The sequence below is a fragment of the Anolis sagrei genome, chromosome 4 (assembly GCF_037176765.1).
Source record: "Anolis sagrei isolate rAnoSag1 chromosome 4, rAnoSag1.mat, whole genome shotgun sequence".
Taxonomy (NCBI): Eukaryota; Metazoa; Chordata; class Lepidosauria; order Squamata; family Dactyloidae; genus Anolis; species Anolis sagrei.
This window is the reverse complement of record NC_090024.1, coordinates 196,350,187-196,373,730: the sequence shown is the minus strand read 5'-3', so window position 1 is coordinate 196,373,730 and position 23,544 is coordinate 196,350,187. Positions and strand designations below refer to the sequence as shown.

The window sequence follows — 23,544 nt, the reverse complement described above, 5'->3', positions numbered from 1 at the left end:
TCTCCCAGCTTCACCATCTGGGTTCGTCCCTCCAGGAAGGACCGGAGCCACGACAAAACCGTGCCCCCGAGGCCCATCCCAGAGAGACGACCCAGAAGGATACCATGATCGATGGTATCGAAAGCCGCTGAGATGTCCAAGAGAACCAACAGAGTCACACTCCCCCTGTCCAGCTCTCTGCGGAGGTCATCCACCAAGGCGACCAAGGCTGTCTCGGTGCCATGACCAGGCCTGAAACCAGACTGTGACTGATCTATGTAGTTGGTATCGTCCAAAAAGCTCTGGAGCTGGGAGGCGACCACCCGCTCCAGCACCTTACCCAAAAAAGGGAAGTTTGAGATTGGCCTGTAATTGCTCAGCACCGTGGAGTCCAGGAAAACTTTTTTGAGGAGTGGACGAACCACAGCCTGTTTCAGATTAGATGGAAAAATCCCTTGCTCCAACGATGTATTAATGATCAATACAAACCAATCAACCAACCCCTCCCTGGCCGATTTAATGAGCCAAGATGGGCACGGGTCTAGAGAAGAGGTGGTTGCCCTCACAGCCCCAAGAATCTCTTCCACAGTTTCAGAGAGAACAAGCCTAAAAGAATCCCACAAAATTGGACAAGCAGATGCCTCCGTCACCTCTTCTGGCACTGCGATGAAATTGGAGTCAAGCTCAAGGCGTATCTGAGCAACTTTACCTGCAAAATGGTGTGCGAAATCGCAACACCGAGCTGCCGGGTCGTCAATGATCCCCTCCGCCACCGGTGGATGAAGGAGTTCTCCCACAACCCGGAACAGCTCCGATGATCTATTTGCTGCAGGCGCTATACGGGTGGTCGTGAATGATTTCCTGGCCACCCGAATAGCCACGGAGTATGCCTTAAGAGAGGCTTTAGCCCGTGCTCGATCAGACACGTCCCGAGATTTCCTCCATTTGCGCTCTAGCCCCCTTCTCGTATGCTTCATTACAGCCAGCTCCCCGGTGAACCAGGGAGATGGCCTGTCACGACGCAACGAGATGGGGCATTCGGGTGCGATCGTATCTATCGCCCTGGACATCTCACTATTGTAGAGAGACACCAAGGCGTCGATAGAATTGCCAGGCTCCAACGCAGGAAGAACCCCAAGATTCCTCAGGAATCCGTCCGGATCCATCAGTCTCCTAGGGCGGAGAAGGACGAACAGAGGGAGGGAACGAAAGAGGGAAAGAAGGAAGGAGGAAAGAGGGAAAGAAGGAAGGAGGAAAGAAAAGAGGGAAGGAAGGAAGCAGAAAAGGAAGGAAAGGTAGAGAAGGAACTAAGGAGAGAAAGTGGAAGGGAAAGATTAAGGGGGGAATGCAGGAAAGAGGTAGAGAAGGAAGGAGAGAAGGAAAGAAAAAAGAGAAGGAGGAAAGGAAAGAGAGAAAGAAAGGAGAGAAAGAGGGAGGGGAGAAAGGAAGGAAAGAGAGAAGGAAGGATGGAACCAAAGACCAAAGGAAGGAAGGAAAGAAAGAAAGAGGTAGAGAAGGAAGAAAGGAGAGAAAGTGGATGGGAAAGAAAAAGGGGGGATGGAAAGAAAGGGGGAGGGAAGGAAGGGGCGAAAGAAAGAAAGAGGAGAGAGAGGGAAGGTTGTTCACAGCAACGTGTGGTGGGTACAGCTAGTTTACCAATAAAATTAATCAAAATACAAATATATTTTACTAGATTAGAACAGGTTAAGTCACATTGAAATATAACTAGTCTACACTAAAACAACAGTAGTAACTAATGTGACGAACATCTCTGTGAATGGGAGGGGATAATGACTCTTTCTCAAATAAATCCAGATTTTAGTCTAATATTCAGTTTGTGAAATGAAATGGTGGTCTAGATGTGACAAGAGCCCACTCATGCCCATGGTCATAGATTTTGCATCCCAGGCTATTCTATGTTAACAGAAAGATAAGGAAAGGATCCAAAGTAACAGAATTCCAGTATGGAGCACCACTGTGTTGTCCCAAAGAAAATATTTTCCACCCCCAAAACTGAGGGTTATGTGCTTAAACGTTTAGACCAGAAAATGACAGTGTAGCTGACAGGCATGAAGTGGATTCCAAATCCTTTTTTGCAGTTCTCCAGTTGATTCCCTTCATTTCTAAAACTTTGAAAAGACCTTTTCCTTAGAGAAGATTGGGAAAAACTTTGCCATTATGATAAGCGAGACCTCAGACCCATAGGAAGCTGTTTTGAAAACCAGGTTACTACCTAGGTTTCTTTCTTTTGAGTTTTTTTTTATTTTAAAAGTCTCCTTGACCTAAAGCAGCTTGGCCAAAGGTTATACAAAAATTTTCCCTTTACTGCCAGAGAGTATGAAGAGATTCTGGACTAAAAGCAAGACAATAATATGGAGTAGAAGTTCCTGGGTCTGATGGCACCTGTATGAAGCCCCTGGGCCTTAGTAAGTTGCCCATCCAACCTAGCCTTGCAAAGGCAGATAATTTAGCATTCATATGCACCCAAGCTTGTATGAAAACAATATAGGCACAGAAAATATTTACCTATGTGACACTTTGGAAGTTCACTCCATTCACTGTCAGAATTGCATGTAACAAACTCAGGTCCCCGCAGAGTGTAGCCATCGTTGCATACAAACTGCAGTCTCTGGTTATACTTGTACGTAGGCTGAAATGCACTTGTTAGCCTTCCATTTTCAATTTGTGGTCTGCTGCACTCAACAGCTGGAAAGAGAAGAATGCCAATGAATAAGAAAGTGTTTGTATCAGATCAGCTCATGGCACCTTAAACTTGAAAACCATTGAAAATAATCAACCTGCAGCCATAATGAAATGCAATGAATAGTGCTCGCAAAGAACCAGTTTCATTCCCATTAATTGAATTAATGAATGCTATAGCATACACAAACACAAAGAATCATAAAGTTGGAAAAGACCACAGGGGCCATCTAGTCCAACCCCCAGCTATGCAGGAAAAACACAATCAAAGTACCCTTGACAGATGGCCATTCAGCCTCTGCTTAGAAGTCTCCAAAGAAGGAATCTTGATTACATTCCGAGGCAGTGTGTTCCACTGCTGAAAAGCTCTCATGGTCAGGACGACAGAATCAGCTTTCCTGTAATCTGAACCCATTCCTCAAAGGCCTAGTCTCCAAGGCAGCAGAAAACAAGTGTGATGTGTCTGCCATGCCTCCAGAGACCAATCTCCTCTTTGTGCCCACTGGCTTCCTTCTTTCCTGTCACATACGATACACCACAGCTTACAGTGCAACACTAGTCTGAGGACTAACACTTTGAGTAGGACTAGGAGGTTTTAAGTAAAAAGTTTGACCCCTAAGTCAGTATGAGGTATTCCACTAGATGCAAGAGGAAAAATGACTTTCCTTATAATTTTACATTTGATATATGTAACATTTCCTCTCCTCTTCCCACAAACATTTCTCATATTGGTCTTCGCAATAGCCTCCCCAACCTCTCCACCAACTCAACTTTAAATTGTTTTAGGTGCTATATCTCTACCATTCCACAACCTAACTGGCTCACCAAAGTATCATTTCTTGACATTTTTTGCTTACCAGTTATTGCCATTAAAATATGCTTTTTCAAGGTACCTGTGTAAGTTATTAATGTTGTTGCTGTATCTCGACATGTCACTTTAAGACACAGAATGATTGTCATATGTTATTTTATACTGTAATTATTTCATCCCAAAGAAAGATGTCATTTGCTTAATCATTGCAAAAAATGCACTCAAGAAGCAGTGGACTAAAGCTCTCTCAACCCATCTCCATAGGATGACAATGACTTTTTCATTTTTGTTGCTGCTGTATTGTAAGAAGGAAAGCATCTCTATTCTGTTGATCATGCCTGCTCTACCAGACACAAATGCCCAGATGATGCATTTGAAAGAAGCATCACATTTAGTGGGGTATCCTCACTACTCTGCTACACTGTTTGCAGTCCCATTAAAGCCAAGATAGGCTTACACTTGGTGGATTATGCTATTAGACCTTGCAATACTTTCATTCCAATATTTCTGTGCAATGAAAGTGATCTCACATAAGATATTACCAATCAATCAATCAATTTTATTTAATGCTTAGACCATGGGTCTTTTGCATACAGAACGAACAAGTAAGTATATATAAACCCAATTATAAAATGATAAAATGCCAAGCAATGCAACATTAAAAGTACTACATAAACTAACTCTTGCATAGTTAGAATCCATGCAAAATTCAATATGACTGAAGACTGAAACAAGAGAACTTTGAATAAAAGCAAACACACAATGATTAGATAAAAGAATCCCCAGCACAGTCAACTGCAATATCAGTAATTAAGATATTAATCCATCACCTTTACACTCGGGTGCAGGGTTATCCCATATTCCTTTTTCAGTATCTTTTTCAACTACACAGGTAATACTTGAATTTCCAATGAGGGAAAGGCTTCCATCACAAAAGTATGTTATCACGATGCCAACAGTATAAACATCATGTCCATCTAAATTGTGTCTTCCATTGTTAATAACAGGAGGACGTACACACTGGATTCCTGTAAAAGACAATTAGTAGTTCAAACACACATTATAATGCTTTTAGATCTCTCAGCAGCTTTTGATACGAAATCGTTGCATGTGGGGAAACAGTATTTCTTGTTGTTTCTTTGTCAGTGTTGATTTAGAGATTGTCTGGTTTGCGTACTCTGGAACATGCAACAAATAATTTGCCCTTCTTTAGGAGTCGCGTTCATATCTATGATACTATACTATCTGTCATATACATATGTGTGTGTGTGTGAGAATCAAAGCTATCTATCTATATCTATGGCTAGATGGCTCTTTGTCAAGAGGGCTTTGATTATGTTTTTCTTGCCCCGGTGAAGGGAGTTGGACTGGATAGCATTAAGGCAGCATTTTTCAACCTGGGTGTCAGGACCCCCGGGGGTGTCGGGAGGAGGTTTCAAAGGGGTCGTCAAAGACCACCAGAAAACACAGCATTTTCTGTTGGTCATGGGGGTTCTGTGTGGGAAGTTTGGCCCAATTCTATAGTTGGTGGGGTTCAAAATGCTCTTTGGTTGTAGATAAACTATAAATCCCAGTAGCTACAACTCCCAAATGTCAATGTCTATTTCCCCCCAAACTCCATCTGTGTTCATATTTGAGCATATGGAGTATTTGTGCCAAGTTTGATCCAGATGCATCATTGTTTGAATCCACAGTGCTCTCTGGATGTAGGTGAACTAAAACTCCAAAACTCAAGGTCAATACCCACCAAACCCTTCTAGTGTTTTCTGTTAGTTATGGGAGTCCTATGTGCCAAGTTTGGTTCAATTCCACCGTTGTTGGAATTCAGAATGCTCTTTGTTTGTAGGTGAATTATGAATCCCAGCAACTACAACTCCCAATTGACAAAATCAATTTTTTTGAGTGATGGTCCCTCTTTGGATTAGTAGGTGTCTTGTGACCAAATTCGGCGGCAATTCATCCAGCAGTTTTTGAATTATGATGTCACTCAAAACGAACAGAGCATTTATATATATACTAGCTGTCCCCTGCCACACGTTGCTGTGGCCCAGTCTGTGTATATGTATTTTGTGTGTGTATATATGTGTGTGTATATATTTGTGTATATGTGTAAATATGTTGTTTTGTGCATGCATTGTAATGTATTTTTTATTTTTTTTTGGCTTTTTAGTCTCTTCTGCTGTGTTTTTCGGTGTTTTTATGAGTGATGGTCACTTGTTGGCCTGATATATGTATTTTGTCCAAATTTGGTGTCTATTCGCCCAGTGGTTTTTTATTTATGTTAATCATAAAGACACGGACAGTATTTTATTTATTTTTATAGAATGTCTTTAGCAATGTTCCTTAACTTTTTTAATGCCACAACCCCTTAATGCAGTTCCTCATGTTGTGGTGACCCCCCTACCATAATACTATTTTCATTGCTCCTTCATAACTGTAATTTTATTAGTGTTCTGAATCATCATGTAAATATCTGATATGTAAGATGTATTTATGTTGAAAGTCTTCGACTAAACATTGTATTTCTGTTGTTATAAATTGAACATAATCAAAGCATACTGATTAATCACAAAAACAATAAGTTTGGGGAGTATGGACAATGGATGATGGGATTTGGAGTACGTTCAACTGATTCAGCTCAGACTTCCACAGACCACTACGACCCTCATGAATGACAGATCCAAACCAAACTTGGCACACAGAACCTTCATGGCCAGCAGAAAATACTGGAGGGGTTTGGGAGGAATTCACCATAATAGAATCCTAGTGTTGCAAGAGACCTCCAAGGGCCATCCAGTCCAACCTCCTCCTGGCATAAGGGAAAAGCACATCAAAACTCTCCTGATAGATGACCATTTAGACTCTCATTATTATTATTATTATTATTATTATTATTATTATTATTATTATTATTATTAATTCCTTCCTCCCTTCCTCTCTCCTTTCCCTTCCTTTCCTCTCCCATCCCTGCCTCCTTTCCTTTCCTTCCTCTTTCTTTCCTTCTACCTTTCCTTCCATTCATATTCTTCTCTTCACCAGTCCTTTTCTTCCTTTCTTCTCTCCTTTCTTTCCCTTCCTCCCTCCCTTCCGTGGCAGTTTGTAAGGGGTTTTAAAGGGGGTTGGGGGTTGGTGGGGGGGAGGATGAAAGGTTGGAAGGGGGAATGTGGAGCCCGACTGGGGGAGTTGCTGGTCTTCCCATAGCTTGCATTCTCCCTTCACCCAACGGGTCCCGAGGGGGGGAGGGGTGTGTGCAGCCACTCGTGCAGCCAGACTTGCCTTGCAATCCTCCAGTTTTGTGGGGAGGGTTGCCTGGGGGCCACATGGGTCTCAAGGAGCCTCTATGGTGGCTGGGGCTTGCCTCGCCAAGCTTCCACACCCTCCGTCTCTCCTTCCTTCCCTCTTTCCTTTCCTCAATCCCTCCCCTCCCCAAAACAAAGAGGACTCTGCCTTCCTGCTTGGAAAGGGACTCCATGGCGAGGCTTCTCTTCCCTCATAACAGTTGATGCGTCAGCCTTCTCGCGTGCTGGGGAGGGGTTTTTTTTGCGCATGCTCTGTGAGGTATTTTTTGGGGGGATTTTAAAGTTATTCATTTTTAAGATTTTTTTATTTGAAAGACATAGATTGGATTCGAATGTGTTTTACTGCCAAATTTGGTGCCAATTTGTCCATGGGTTTTTGAGTTCTGTTAATCCCACAAACGAACATTACATTTTTATTTAGTTAGTTAGTTAGTTAGATAGATAGATAGATGATAGATAGATAATCTTTGTACCATGTATATTATTATTATTATTATTATTATTATTATTATTATTATTAACTTTATTTGTACCCCGCTAGCATCTCCCGAAGGACTCGATGCGGCTTACATAGGCCAAGGCCTCAAAACACAACACAACAATACAACAGTTAAAGCAATATTAACAACAAGCAATAAACAATACATCAAGACACTATAAAACTGGGCCGGACCAGAGTAATGGGTACAAGATTAAAAGTGCTGATGTGACAGGAGGTATGTAGGATTATAGGGTAAGTGCAGTATGCAGTGTGCAGCAATCTTAGTTCTACTAAAGTGCTTCTGGGACTTGGTATTGGAGATTCCTAATCTAGAAAGGTACATCGGAACAGCCAGGTCTTCAAGTTCTTTCTAAAGACTGCCAATGTAGGGGCCTGTCTAAGATCTTTTGGGAGGGTGTTCCAGAGTCGGGGGGCCACCACAGAAAAGGCCCTGTCCCGTGTCCCCACAAAACGCGCTTGCGATGCAGGCAGGATCACGAGCAGGGCTTCTCCAGATAAACGAAGTGAACGCATGGGTTCATAGACGGAGATGCGGTCACACAGGTAGGCTGGTCCCAAACCGTTCAGGGCTTTGTAGGTAAGCACCTGCACCTTAAATTGGGCTCGGAAAATAAACGGCAGCCAGTGGAGCTCCTTGAACAGGAGGGTTGACCCTCCTGTAAATCTGGGAAGTGGAGTGAGCTTCCGCTGTCAGCCTCAGCTTCTGCCAACCTAGCAGTTTGAAAACATGCAAATGTGAGTAGGTCAATAGGTACTGCCTTGGCAGGAAGGTAATGGTGCTCCATGCAGTTATGCTGGCCACATGACCTTGTGGGGATATGAGAGAAGCCTCCCACAAGGATGATAAATACATCAAATCATCCAGGCATCCCCTGGGCAACGTCCTTGCAGACGGTCAATTCTCTCACACCAGAAGCGACTTGCAGTTTCTCAAGTCACTCCTAACACGACAAAAAAAAATTAGAATCTTAGAATCATAGTGTTGGAAGAGACCTTGTGGGCTGTCTAGTCCAACCCCCTGCCAAGAAGCAGAAAAATTGCATTCAAAGCACCCTGACAGATGGCCATCTAGCCTCTGTTTAAAAGCCTTCAAAGAAGGAGCCTCCACCACACTCCAGGGCAGAGTTTCACTGTTGAACAGCTCTCACAGTCAGGAAGTTCTTCCTAATGTTCAGATGGAATCTCCTTTTCTGTAGTTTGAAGCCATTGTTCCACATCCTGGTCTCCAGGGCAGCAGAAAACAAGCCTGCTCCCTCCTCCCTATGATATCCCCTAACATATTTATACATGGCTACATTTATACAGTTATACATTTATACATTGTTGGAATCCGCCCTGAGTCCCCCTGGGGAGATAGGGCGGAATACAAATAAAGTTGTTTTTGTTGTTATTGTTATTTCTTATATTGATTGCAAGACCATTAAGACTTCTGCAGGAACTACATGCTAACACAGAAATGAGGGTCAAAGTTGGCAGAAATGGTTCTCTGACAGAAGCTTTTACAACAGGGGAGTAAAACAGGGATGCTTACTGGCCCTCACACTTTCTAACATCTATACGAATGTTTTAGTGCCTTGTTTAGCTAAAACCGACTCTTCTTCACCAGTAATGAGGAACAGAAAGATCTGCATCCCAATGTATGCAGACGATCTAGTGCTAATTTTCCTCTCTTGGTTGGATCTTAAACATTTCTGAAGGTTTTCACTACCAAGAGGAATATCTGTAAATAAATTACTCCAAAGCCAAGGTTATGATTTTTGGCAGACACTGCCCCAGGTATAAATGGTCTTTAGACCAACATGCGATAGAACAAACCCATCTATTCAAATATCTAGGCATTGTTTTCAATGAATTCCTTTCCTAGAAATGCCACAGGGAAGCAGTGAACCTGAAAACTGAGGAAACAATAGCAGATCTGATGAAAGTTTTCTATACTCAGGGATGTTAGCTAACTGAATCTGTTCTAAAAAAACTTTAGTAGTTTAGTAGTTTAGTGTTGGTGAGGATGGTATATGGTGCAGAAATCTGGGGCCTAGATGATAAAATTGTAAAATCTTGGACATATTACAGAACAAGTTCCTCCAAAAACTTTATTCTCTTCCAACTGGAACTCCCGCAACTGGATGGCCATCAGTAAAGACAAAAGTAGAGTATGCCCAATGAAGATACTTTAAACAAATTGCCATTCTACCGAGTAAATGTCTTCCGCCATTGCGTTACTTGGAAATAAGTAACCATCAACATTGAAAAAAAATCAGAAAATCTCCTACACAGCTACAATCTCTCCAATTTGAATTCTGCCTTGGACATAGTTAAGCAGCAACTAAGAGACTGGCTATTTTGGACTGATTCAAGAAGGGTTCTGCAATCAGCCAGGAGCACAAAATTCTCCTCATATTGAAATCCGAACATTTTTGAGCCAGATATCTGATTAAACTTAAGTCATCCTCCTCAGCCCCCCCTCGAAATTCTCAGGGTGGTCTGTGAGAAGGCCTTACTGGTACATTATTTAAACTGTTATGTTCATTCATATCATGATCTGATCACCATGTTCAATATATCCCATACGCATGGGGGTATTGGGGTAACGAAACAAAACGTTTGCTAGGGTAGACCCTCTTTCATTTAAGGCTACGGGCCTGGTCCTCCTTAAGAATTGCCTTCATTGAACTGCGATTCCAAATAATGCCCACTGCAGTATTAGATGGCCATTACCATAATGTGCCATTGGAATAGGGAAGGGTGTATAGGAGAATTATGGAGGCTCCCAGTTGCTTTTCATTTATGCTTCTAGGCATCAACACAACTTTGTAGACATATAGAGTAGTACTGTATAATAGGTATTGATTTATTTAAAAGCCTAGGTTGGCAAAATGATTTGCAATATTGAAATGTACTGAGACAAACATGAGCAAGATCAAAGAAATAGAAATCTTACTGTCACACAATGGAGGGTCTGTATCCCACTGAACACTGCTTTCAAACACAATACAATGAGCAGTCGTCGCTCCAATTGGTTTGTACCTAAGGAAAGAGAGACCTTACATTTTAAAATAAGGAACAAATATGTGTCTCCTACGTAGTAGGTTAATTGAGATCGTCTATGTCCCACTATCTATTGCTCTGAGGGCCTCTTACAGAAATATAAGATGATCAAACTAACAGTTCGAAAAAGGTACACACAATACACCAGTGAGAACATATCAGAAGACAGATTAAAACATGTTGGGGGATTGGTTGGTTCTTGGTCTAGTACTCTAAAGACATAGGACTGTGTGCCACTGGAAGCTCTCTGTGGAATATTTTTTTCCAAAAGGTACTCTAACTGAAAAGGTTTGTTCTCTATTTACTCCCTGTCCTAACTGAGATAAGTACTAATGAGAGAATTAGCATAAATAAAACTGCAACACAGCCTCCTGTTACAGATCATGAAACTTCCAGCCTGGAGTGCCTGAGCATACAGTCATACATCTTGATCAGAATAGAAGGAGCATTGGCATGTAGACCCACAGAACGCTGTGGATCAGCTCTAGAGGAAACATTTTAATTGCTCTCGAAAGGAGGACACTGCTCCACAAAATCGGCTAGGACTGGATAGAGATCAACAGAGGAGGGTAATCGTGGTATTTATTTATCGTGTCATCAGCAACCATTGTATTACAATTCTAACAGAGCAAAACAAACACAGAGATTAAAAAGAAAAAAAAAGAGAAAGAAAAAAAAACCACACAGATTTTGTAAATTTGGTATTTGGTTAAATGTCCTTTGACCAGTATCTGGCCACTTGGAGTGCCTCTGGGGTTGCCGCAAGAAAGTCCTCCATCGTGCATGTGGCAGGGCTCAGGGTGCATTGCAGCAGGTGGTCAGTGGTTTGTTCTTCTCCGCACTCGCATGCCGAGGATTCCACCCTGTAGCCCCATTTCTTAAGATTGGCTCTGCATCTCGTGGTGCCAGAGCGCAATCTGTTCAGCGCCTTCCAAGTCGCCCAGTCTTCTGAGTGCCCAGGGGGGAGTCTCTCATCTGGTATCACCCATGAATTGAGGTGCTGGGTTTGGGCCTGCCACTTTTGGACTCTCGCTTGCTGGGGTGTTCCAGCGAGTGTCTCTGTAGTTCTAAGAAAACTATGTCTTGATTTAAGTCGTTGACGTGCTGGCTGATACCCAAACAGGGGATGAGCTGGAGATGTCTCTGCCTTGGTCCTTTCACTATTGGCTGCTACTTCCCGGCGGATGTCAGGTGGTGCAATACCAGCTAAGCAGTGTAATTTCTCCAGTGGTGTGGGTCGCAGACACCCCGTGATAATGCGGCATGTCTCATTAAGAGCCACATCCACTGTTTTAGTGTGATGAGATGTGTTCCACACTGGGCATGCATACTCAGCAGCAGAGTAGCATAGCGCAAGGGCAGATGTCTTCACTGTGTCTGGTTGCGATCCCCAGGTTGTGCCAGTCAGCTTTCGTATGATGTTGTTTCTAGCGCCCACTTTTTGTTTGATGTTCAGGCAGTGCTTCTTGTAGGTCAGAGCACGGTCCAAAGTGACTCCCAGGTATTTGGGTGCGCTGCAATGCTCCAGTGGGATTCCTTCCCAGGTAATCCTCAGAGCTCGGGATGCTTGTCTGTTCTTAAGGTGAAAGGCGCATGTCTGTGTTTTAGATGGATTAGGGATCAGATGGTTTTCCCTGTAATAGGCAGTAAGAGCACCTAGAGCTTCGGAGAGCTTCTGTTCTACCATCTCAAAGCTCCCTGCTTGAGCAGTAATGGCACGATCGTCAGCATAGATGAAACTCTCTGTCCCTTCTGGCAGTGGCTGGTCATTTGTGTAGATGTTGAACATGGATGGAGCAAGCACGCTCCCCTGAGGCAGGCCGTTCTTCTGTTTCCGCCATCTGCTTCTCTGGCCCTGGAACTCAACAAAAAAGCTCCTGTTTTGTAGCAGGTTTCCTATGAGGCGGGTGAGGTGGTAGTCCTTTGTGATATTATACATTTTTCTCAGGAGGAGAAATCGTGGTATGGAGCAAGAACTACCCCATATTTGCTCTCTTTTTCTCCCCAGCCTCCCACACCTATTTATGCATTTACCCATCACCTACATTTAGGCTTAGAAAGCCTATTTGCACTTTGTATCTCCCAGAATTTCAGTTGAAACAAAATTTGCAGTATTTGCTATCAGTTAAACTTGCCCCAAATGGAAGCCTAAGATCTTCCTAACTAGTTAAGGATAACAAGTCCCTGGAAAATATAAGGAAATTTAGTCTCTCTTTCTAACAGAATGTAGTAAGTTGTAATGTGAAGCGGGGGAAACACGCAAAGAAAACATTCAGCTAGGCAGTCCTCCTTATCCATTCAATTTATCTGACGGTAAGACATATAGAAGTGACTCATCTCACTTATATTGATGCTGCCAATTATGATTTTTTTAAAAGAAAAATTGATTACAAGTTGTTTTTAAAGTATTTTTTACCTTTAGGTTGGCTGTAAATAGGTGTAAATAAATATTGTTCGAAGTTTAGCACTATCTATAAATATTTTAAGAATTAACATGTGGGTATCAATCCTATAAATTGCTACAAATCACCTGCACTCACCCTGGGTCACAGAAATAGGTTATAGTTGCACCAAGCTGAAGGTCACCTCTTATTCCGCCATTCTCCACAGTTGGAGCCCTACAACTTCTTTCTAGAAGGAGAATTAGAATTAGTTGTCCTAATTCTTAGAACAGAACAAACATGCTTACAGATCTATTTCAGATGTTTAGAAATAAAATATATTTCACAAGCCAGCAATCTTTCAGAAAGAGAATCTGGCTAGACATCCGTATTTTCAAGGAGGTCGTGTTTCACTGAGATCTTGTGAGCCACCAATGGCGGGTTTTATTAACAGTTCTTGCGAATTCTTTGTATGTAGTGATACATTTTAAACTGTAAAGTTTAATTCTCCACTCAGTTCTACTTTTGCTTTATTAGCAAGAGGTTTTTCTCTTAAATTAAATTAACGTTTAGTCGACTATTCCCTGTCACTAAAAAATAGCATGGCCTGGTATTGTCACACTACTGCCTGAAATTATTATTAGGATTATTAGGAGTAACTACTACTTCTGTCTTATCTTTTTTTTTTTTTACCGAGCCCCCGGGGGAGCAGTGGGTTAAACCCTTGTGCCGGCATGACTGAAGACCAACAGGCTGCAGGTTTGAAGCCGAGGAGAGCATAGATGAGCCCCCTCTATCAGCTCCCGCTCCCTATGCAGGGACATGAAGAGAAGCCTCCCACAAGGATGATAAAACATCAAAACATCCAGGGCATCCCTTGGGCAACGTCCCCGCAGACGGCCAATTCTCTCACACAGTTTTGCAAGTCGCTCCTGACACAAAAAAAACCTTTTTTTTTAAACCCAAACACTGATTTTTTTTCTTAAACTTTTTGAAGAATTTGGACCTTTTTCAGCCTGTGGGCAAAATACTGAGGGATAAGAAAGCAAATAATTTAGTATGATTAACCAGCTTTATATAGTCTCTAAAGATATAAAATGGTGTATTTGAGCACGCTTGCAATTTCGAATTCATAAAAAAGGAACAGAAAGAAAAATGCTGAGTTTTTCAGAGACATTTGGATCTCTGTTCCAACATTTCACAAACGACCAACATTATTTGCAAATGCAGAACACAAACAATTACCTTCACAAAATGTAGGAGTGGTTGACCATTCTGAACTTTCGAGACACTTAATAGTAGGGTTTGCTCCACTTATATATTGATAACCAGGGATACACCTATACCTCACGGTAGTCCCAACAGGGTAGGAGTCCACTTCAGTCATCAAAGTAGCATGGAGCTGCGCTGGAGGAGCAGAGCAGTCCCCTGCAGATAATAACAGAAAAGGGGTTTTTGAAAAGGGGCGGTTAGACAAAGGGTTAGGATCACAGAACCCTGGATAACCCAGTCTCATCCTAGTCTCTTGAATGGACCACATTCTTGCCAATTTTTGGAGTCAATCATGCAGATTTTAAAAATTCTACACAACTTATTTTATATATTGACAGCATTCAAATGGGTGAATTTTTTTGAAAAACTGTATTTGAATTATTCTACTGTATACCGTATTATATATTCCTACTGTTCTGTTTTCTCCCACTTTTCTCATTCAGATTAGCTTCCCCAAAAGCTCCCTTTGTTTTTATTATGAATTTCTATTCATAGTCCTTACCAACTGTTCCCTCTTACTAGGCATTTAGTGTTTTTGTTAGGAAATTACTTTTGCCAACTCCCACAGCCTATCCATTTCCAAGTCTCCCTCTGCTGTTCTGCTGCCTTACCCATACTAGTTTCATGGAAGCAGTAGATATTCATTTTTGTGATTGAAAGTGGGTGCCCCTACATTAGAAAACCATCACTGTGCCTCAGGTATTATACTTTCAATGGATTACACGCTAAACAATCCTGAAACATGATCCTTAACAATCTCTGTAGCGTAGCTTTTTTGCACCATGCTATACTGAGCAATGAAGCACCATCAAAAAGACAGGGGCCAAATAGGTAAAGTTTGTGTACAGGCAGTCCCCATGTTACTGACAAAATAGATTCTTTAGGTTTGTTCTTAAGTTTAATTTGTATGCAAGTCGGAACAGGCAAATTATTTAAGTGCAACTCCAACCAAAAATACATTCTTTTTAGCTTTGGATGGCATAGGAAATGGTTAACATCCCTGTCATGTTTGCTTTTCTGTCTGTTCTGTGCCCATGTTCAGAAGATTTCACCTCACTTTCTGTCCCCGTGATAACTGGATTTTGAAGATTTGGTTTATTATGGAAATATTGATTGGTGAGAAAGCTTTAGCTGAGTCACCTTTTCCCCATGATAACTCTCCCATTAGTGAATTTCCTTTCCGAGGGGTAGATTTCTCTCACTTCTTATTGTCTCACTCCCTTTCTTAACTATGAGCCCCTTCAGGGAGAGAGGGTGGGTTATACTGTAAATAAAGTTTTTGTTGTTGTTGTAAGTCAAATGTTTGCAACTTGGGGACTGCTTGTAAAGTGGTCTCAAGCTGCATTATTTCTACAGTGTTGATTCACCCTCTATGGCATGCTATGGGATCCTGGTAGTTTGAAGAGGTACCAGCATCCTTTTGCAGGTAAAGCTAAAGACCTTATAAAAAGACAACTCCCACAATTCCATACCATGGAGCAATAGCAGTATAAGTGTTGCCAAACTGAAACAATTCGACAGTGCAGTAGATGCACCCTTTGGATGTGCCTTCACTTCAAGTGGCATTCAACTGGACTATCACAACTAATTATTCCCATTACAACCTGCCTTTATCGATAGACTAGCTTGGGTACTTGGCATTGCCCGGGTTAGGTCTTTTGTAATGCTATTTATGAGAAATAGTCATTGTTTGGTTTGGGTTGTATTAATGGTCACATGAGAAATAAATATGGCTCTCTGGATGCAGGGTCTTAGGATGTCGGTGAACTACAACTCCCATCATCTTCTGCTATGGCCCCACCAAACCCCTTTAGTATTTAAAGTTGGTCATGATGGGTATGTGAGCTAAGTTTGGTTTAAGTTAGGCATGGGTAAACTTTGCCCCTCCAGGTGTTTTGGACTTTAACTCCCACAATTCCTAACAGCCTATCGGCTGTTAGGAATTGTGGAAGTTGAAGCCCAAAACACCTGGAAGGCCATTGTTTGCCCATGCCTTGTTTAGATCAATCATTGGTGGGGTTCATGCAGCTTTCTAGATGTGGGAGCCATCCTAGAAAATGCATACTGAGATAGATAGATAGATAGATAGATAGATAGATAGATAGACAGATAACACAGAAACATAGTTTCACTTTTAGTATATACTGGAAGTCCCCGAGTTACAAACATCTGACTTACATACAACACATAGTTTAGAAGGGGGCAAGACAACAGGAAGTGAGAGAAATCTACCCCTTGGAAAGAAAACTTACTCCTTAGAGAGTTATCATGGGTAAAAAGTGCCTCCACTGAAACTTTCTCACCAGTCCTTGTTTCCACAACAAACCAAATTTTTCAAAATCCAATTATCACTGGGACAGAAATCTTCTGAACAGGGGCCCAGACAGTAAAAAGAAACACCGCTGGGGTATTAACCCTTCTATATACTATCCAAGGCATGTTATATATATATATATATATATATATATATATATAGAGAGAGAGAGAGAGAGAGAGAGAGAGAGAGAGAGATGAATTTGTATTTCAGTTGGAACACAAACATTTTTAACTGTCATTCCAGCTATACATATACACACATGTGTATGTATGTCAGCTGGAACAGGAACATTTTTAACTGTCACTCCAGCTATATATGTATGTCAGTCGGAACAGGAATATTTTTAACTGTTATTCCAGACAGATATACATATAGATAGATGGAGTTACACTTATTTATTTATTCCTTTATTTAAGTAGATTTTCCCCTGGCTTTTTCCCCGCACCAAGATGGGACTCAAAGCAGCTAACAATACAATAAGAACATAGGTAAAGGTAAAGGTTTCCCCTGACATTAAGTCTAGTCATGTCTGAATCTGGGGGTGGTGCTCATCTCAATTTCTAAGCCGAAGAGTCGGTGCTCTCCATAGATGCCTCCTAGGTCATGTGGACGGCATGACTGCATAGAATGCTGTTAAGAACATACAAAGTAAGAAAAAATTAAAAAGATGAAAATCCGATCAATTCCTTAAAGTAACCTGATTAATCAAACCCTATTTACAAATACAACATATGTATATATATAAAACATTAACAAACCCCATTGGGAGCCAAGTTCCTGTACTGTTGGGATTCTAGAGCAGGCATGGGCCAACTTAGGCCCTCCAGGTGTTTTGGACTTCAACTCCCACCATTCATAACAGCCTCTGGCCCTTTCCTTTTCCCCCTCAGCCGCTTAAGCCCCCCGGTGGCGCGTTGGGTTAAACCGCTGAGCTGCTGAACTTGCTGACGGAAAGATTGGTGGTTTGAATCTGGGGAGCGGAGTGAGCTCCTGCTGTTAGCCCCAGCTTCTGCCAACCTAGCAGTTCGAAAACTTGCAAATGTGAGTAGGTCAATAGGCACTGCTCCAGTAGGAAGGTAACGGTGCTCCATGCAGTCATGCCGGCCACATGACCTTGCAGGCGTCTGCGGACAATGCCGGCTCTTTGGCTTAGAAATGGAGATGAGCACCACTCCCCAGAGTCAGATTCAAGTAGACTTAATGTCAAGGGGAAACCTTTACCTTTATCCTAAAGTTATTAGAAAATGTCCTCCCCCAAAAAGGAAGTCTCACTCCAGTTGTGTGAAGGAATGACATATAAGGAACACATCTTGGATGGAGGGCGATTAATAAGTAATTAAATGATGATGATGATGATGATGATCTATTAAATACTGCAAATTTTAATATAAAGTCTACCAGCATAGTTTTGGAGCCCCCAGTGGCGCAGAGGGTCCTCTACAAGTACACTTCCTATCTCACCCAGGGTTTTAATTTTTGAATATTTTCTCTTGCACATTTGGCCCGCCCTTTGTGATTGGTTTTTGTTATGCTATTTTGCATTTCTATTTTATTTTGTTGCATTATGTATTTTGTTGTGTTTAATTTTCTATTGTTTTGTATATTATTTTGATGTATTATTTTTGGCCTTGGCCTCATGTTAGCCACCCTGAGTCTCCATTGAAGAGATGGTGGTGGGGTATAAATACAGATTATTATTATTATTATTAAAGTGCTGAACTGCTGAACTTGCTGACCAAAAGGTTGGTGGTTCGAATCTGGGGAGCGGAGTGAGCTTCTATTATTATTATTATTATTGTGCTGAACTGCTGAACTTGCTGACCAAAAGGTTGGTGGTTCGAATCTGGGGAGCTGAGTGAGCTTCTATTATTATTATTATTATTATTATTGTGCTGAACTGCTGAACTTGCTGACCAAAAGGTTGGTGGTTTGAATCTGGGGAGCGGAGTGAGCTTCTATTATTATTATTATTATTATTATTATTAAAGTGCTGAACTGCTGAACTTGCTGACCAAAAGGTTGGTGATTTGAATCTGGGGAGCTGAGTGAGCTTCTATTATTATTATTATTATTATTATTATTATTAAAGTGCTGAACTGCTGAACTTGCTGACCGAAAGGTTGGTGGTTCGAATCTGGGGAGCAGAGTGAGCTTCTATTATTATTATTATTATTATTATTAAGTGCTGAACTGCTGAACTTGCTGACCAAAAGGTTGGTGGTTCGAATCTGGGGAGCTGAGTGAGCTTCTATTATTATTATTATTATTATTATTGTGCTGAACTGCTGAACTTGCTGACCAAAGGGTTGGTGGTTTGAATCTGGGGAGCGGAGTGAGCTTCTATTATTATTATTATTATTATTATTATTATTAAAGTGCTGAACTGCTGAACTTGCTGACCAAAAGGTTGGTGATTTGAATCTGGGGAGCTGAGTGAGCTTCTATTATTATTATTATTATTAAAGTGCTGAACTGCTGAACTTGCTGACCAAAAGGTTGGTGATTTGAATCTGGGGAGTGGAGTGAGCTTCTATTATTATTATTATTATTATTATTATTATTGTTAAAGTGCTGAACTGCTGGACGTGCTGACCGAAAGGTTGGTGGTTCGAATCTGGGGAGCGGAGTGAGCTTCTATTCTTCTTCTTCTTCTTCTTCTTATTATTATTATTAAAGTGCTGAACTGCTGAACTTGCTGACTGAAAGGTTGGTGGTTTGAATCTGGGGAGTGGAGTGAGCTTCTATTATTATTATTATTATTATTATTATTATTATTATTATTAAAGTGCTGAACTGCTGAACTTGCTGACCGAAAGGTTGGTGGTTCGAATATGGGGAGCGGAGTGAGCTTCTATTATTATTCTTATTAAAGTGCTGAACTGCTGGACTTGCTGACCGAAAGGTTGGTGGTTTAAATCTGGGGAGCGGCGTGAGTTTCTGCTGTCAGCCTCAGCCTCTGCCAACCTAGCAGTTTGAAAACATGCAAATGTGAGTAGGTCAATAGGTACTGCCTTGGCGGGAAGGCAACGGTGCTCCATGCAGTCATGCTGGCCACATGACCTTGGAGGCGTCTACGGACAACGCAGGCTCTTCACTTAGAAAAATTGAGATGAGTACTACCCCCTAGAGTCAGACTCAACTAGAGTCAAGGGGAAACCTTTGCCTTTCTTAGAGAGAGAGAGGGAGAGGGAAGGCACACTCTATCAGCAAGCCCTACCATGCTCCCCTTATGAAGGCTGCCACGCCTCCTTTGAAGGAGAGAGAAGGGGCCTGGGCGCCTGCTCTCAAACACCCCCAAATCCTTACCGTGAGCTCCTGACAGGAGGAGGAGCGGCAACAAAAGCAGCAAAAGCAGCGACCAGGCCGGGCCCTCCATGCCTTCAGCTCCCCCCTTCTTCTCCTCTTCCTCCACTTTCGTCCGAGAGCGGCTCAACGGCAGCCGGGCGGGGCCTGCGAAGCCGACTGCCAGGAAGGCGCCGCCCATGCTGCTCTTCCGGGAAAGCGCCCTGGCCAAAAGGGACTCCTCCGCGGGAGTCTCTGCTTCAGAGTGGGTGTGGCGCGCCCCGGTGACGTCACTCGCTGCGCCTCCTTCCTTGCTTCCTTCCTTCCTTTCTCCAGGCCTCCCTCCTGCTCTGGTTCCAGGACCTTCAGCTTCCTCTGCACCTTCCCTCTTTGGCAGACAAAGCTGAAGGCCTTGTGGAACCACAACTCCTGGGCTTCCATAACATTTGAAGTGGTGTAAAATGCCATGGAGTCTACCATGTAGTTTGTTTGTTGTTTTTTTTGTCGTGTCATGAGTGACTTGAGAAACCACAAGTCGCTTCTGGGGTGAGAGAATTGGCCGTTTGCAAGTACGTTGCCCAGGGGACGCCCGGATGATTTGATGTTTTTATCATCCTTGTGGGAAGCTTCTCTCATGTCCCCGTATGAGGAGCTGGAGCTGATAGAGGGAGCTCATCCGTCTCTCCCCGGATTCGAACCTGCGACCTGTCGGTCTTCAGTTCTGCCGGCACAGGGGTTTAACCCACTGCGCCACCGGGGGCTCTTACCATGTAGTGACACAACTTTAACTGCCATGGCTGAGTGCTATCAAATCCTGGGATTTTTAGTTTGGGGAGGCACCAGCACTTGAGGGAGTTTTAAAATGGAATATTCATGGATGCTTCAAATGATTGTAAGTCCCATCTGTCTGTATTTGGATTTGATTAGACAATTCCCTGGACTTAACTATGACCCAAGTCATACTACTTACTACTTTCCTCAATGCCAGAGATACAGCTTAATGGTGTAACATTAGAAAATGTTGACCATTTCCGCTACCTTGGCAGCCACCTCTCTACCAAAGTCAACATCGACACCGAAATACAACACCGCCTGAGCTCTGCGAGCGCAGCATTTTTCCAAATGAGAGTGTTTGAGGACCGGGACATCCGTAGGGATTCCAAGGTGCTTGTTTATAGAGCTATTGTCCTCCCAAACCTGTTATATGGCTGTGAAACGTCGACTGTCTACAGACGTCACATGCAACTCCTGGAACGATTCCATCAGCGCTGCCTCCGGAAAATCCTCCAAATTTCTTGGGAAGACAGGCGGACAAACGTCAGCGTGCTGGAAGAAATAAAGACCACCAGCATTGAAGCAATGGTCCTCCGCCATCAACTCTGCTGGACCAGCCACGTTGTCCGGATGCCTGACCACCGTCTCTCAAAGCAGTTGCTCTACTACGAACTCAAGAACGGAAACAGAATGTTGGTGGACAGGAAAAGAGATTTAAAGATGGGCTCAAAACCAACCTTAAAAACTCTGTCATAGACACTGAGAACTGGGAAGCCCTGGCCCTTTAGCGCTCCAGCTGGAGGTTAGCTGTGACCAGCAGTACTGCAGAATTTGGAAAGGCACAAATGGAGGGTGAAAGAGAGAAACGTGCCAAGAGGAAGACGTGTCAAGCCAACCCCGACCGGGACCACCTTCCACCTGGAAACCAATGCCCTCACTGCGGAAGAAGATGCAGATCAAGAATAGGGCTCCACAGCCACCTACAAACTCACAAGAATTCTGATCCTGGAAGACTATCCTACTCGGCCAACAAGGGATCACCTAAGAAGAAGAAGAAGACTACTTTCTTATCCAAAGCTTTGCACCTTACTACTTTCCTATCCAAAGCCTTAATTCTCCAGTTGAAATTGTTATTTTGCTTCTTTATGGCATATGCAGAAAGCAGCAAAATAAAATGACATACTTATTAGACCTACCTTCTGAATTTTGGTGCACCAGACCGCCCTCCTACAATGAGACTTGAATTATACTATTGGTTGTTTCTGATGCTTGCTTTATTGTTGTTATAATGTTGCTTGTGTTCTTTTAAATTGATAATTGATTTTGTACATGTTTTAACTGTCAACTGGGCCTGGCCCCACATAAGCTGGCCCGAGTCCCATCGGGGAGAAAAGTAAAGTTATTATTTTATTATAACTTTATATACAACTGTTTGAAAATGCAGTGTAAAAGACATAGGAACCTGGAACGACTGAACAATGAGATGGATAATGTTTTTAATTAGAAGACACAAATTGCTTATGTTTATATTACTTTTGTTTGGTTTTATACTATATATTAAAGTTTTAAATGTTTAATGATGTTCTTGGGCATCGAATCATTGCCTCTGTAAACTGCCCTGAGTCGCCTGAGGCCTGAGAAGGACGGTATACGAATATAGTAAATAATTAAATTAAATTAAATATTATTATTTATAGAGGCATTTGTCTGCACTCCATGCAGTCATGCTGGCAATGTGACCTTGGAGGTGTCTACAGACAACACCGGCTCTTCGGCTTAGAAATGGAGATGAGCACCAACCCCCAGAGTCGGACACGGCTGGACTTGATGTCAGGGGAAAAACTTTACCTTTTTACCTTGACTGTGAAGTGAAAGAACTGCTACAGGGAGGTGAATTATTCTCAGGTTGATAATGGACCCAGTGGAATACAGAGCAGTCATCAAGTTCCTTTATTTGAAAGGCTGCACACCAAAGGAGACATTTGATGAGATGAAAGAGGTTTATGGCGATGATTCCCCATTGTATGATGTAGTCAAGAACTGGCATCGTCAATTAAAATATGGTCGGACTTCGGTGGAAACTGCCCCAATTCCAGGGCGGCCCCACTCTGCTATTAATGAACACACCTTTCAACAAGTGGAGGTCACCATTTTTGAAAATTGCTGCGTGACCATTCGCCACCTAGCCCAAAATGTCAAGATTATTGTGGAGTCTGTGGGGAAAAAAAATCATGCAAGACCATCTTCACATACATAAGGTATCCACTCGCTGGATTGCCCAGCTGCTCACACCTTTTCAGAAGCAGGAATGAGTCAAATGCTCTCAGGCTCTCAGAACCAGGAGGACTTTTTCAACAATCTATCTATCTATCTATCTATCTATCTATCTATCTATCTATCTATCTATCTATCTATCGTGTCAGGAGTGAAACAAACAGTTGTATTGTATTTTTTAAAAACAAAACAAAGTTTGTAAACTTGGCATTCTATTAAAAGTCCTTTGACCAGTATCTGGCCACTTGGAGTGCCTCTGGTGTTGCTATAAGAAGGTCCTCCACTGTGCATGTGGCAGGGCTCAGGTTGCATTGTAGTGGGTGGTCACTGGTTTGCTCTTCTCCGTACTCGCATGTCATGGATTCCACTTTGTAGCCCCATTTCTTAAGGTTGGCTCTGAACAGAGCGCAGTCTGTTCAGTGCCTTCCAAGTCGCCCAGTTTCCTGTGTGCCCAGGAGGGAGTCTCATTTGGTATTAGGCATTGATTGAGGTTCTGGGTTTTAGCCTGCCACTTTTGGACTCTTGTTTGCTAAGTGTCTCTGTAGATCTTAGAAAACAATTTCTTGATTTATGTCGTCAACAGACTGATCACACAGGATGAAAGCTGGGTCCATCACTATGATCATGAGAATAAAGTCCAGTCGATGCAGTGAAAACAATGGAAGCATCATGACTCACCACCTCTAAAGAAGGCATATGTCCTGCTTCTGGCTGGCAGGGTCATGCTCAGAGTATTTTGGGACTAGCACAGTACTGATGGATTTCCTAGCAAAGGGTACCATGATCACTGGGGCATACTTGTTGTTCATTCGTTCAGTCGTCTCCGGCTCTTCATGGACCAGCCCACGCCAGAGCTCCCTTATACTGCGGAAATTGAAGGAGGCCATCAAAACCAAGAGCTGTGGCAT

The 23,544-nt window shown here is 42.5% G+C and overlaps 1 protein-coding gene across 1 annotated transcript in view; it reads right to left on the bottom strand.

The window, feature by feature from the left end:
* Nucleotides 1-23,544, bottom strand: part of LOC132773376 (membrane cofactor protein-like) — a 35,316-nt gene extending 11,772 nt beyond the window's left edge. Inside the window, exons 1-7 of the mRNA XM_067467105.1 lie at nt 23,416-23,544; nt 19,613-19,976; nt 13,963-14,145; nt 12,877-12,967; nt 10,230-10,315; nt 4,321-4,518; nt 2,506-2,685 (exon numbers count right to left, since the gene is read on the bottom strand). Of these exons, the coding sequence (XP_067323206.1) occupies nt 2,506-2,685; nt 4,321-4,518; nt 10,230-10,315; nt 12,877-12,967; nt 13,963-14,145; nt 19,613-19,976; nt 23,416-23,544 (1,231 nt within the window). The remainder of the gene's footprint in view (nt 1-2,505; nt 2,686-4,320; nt 4,519-10,229; nt 10,316-12,876; nt 12,968-13,962; nt 14,146-19,612; nt 19,977-23,415) is intronic.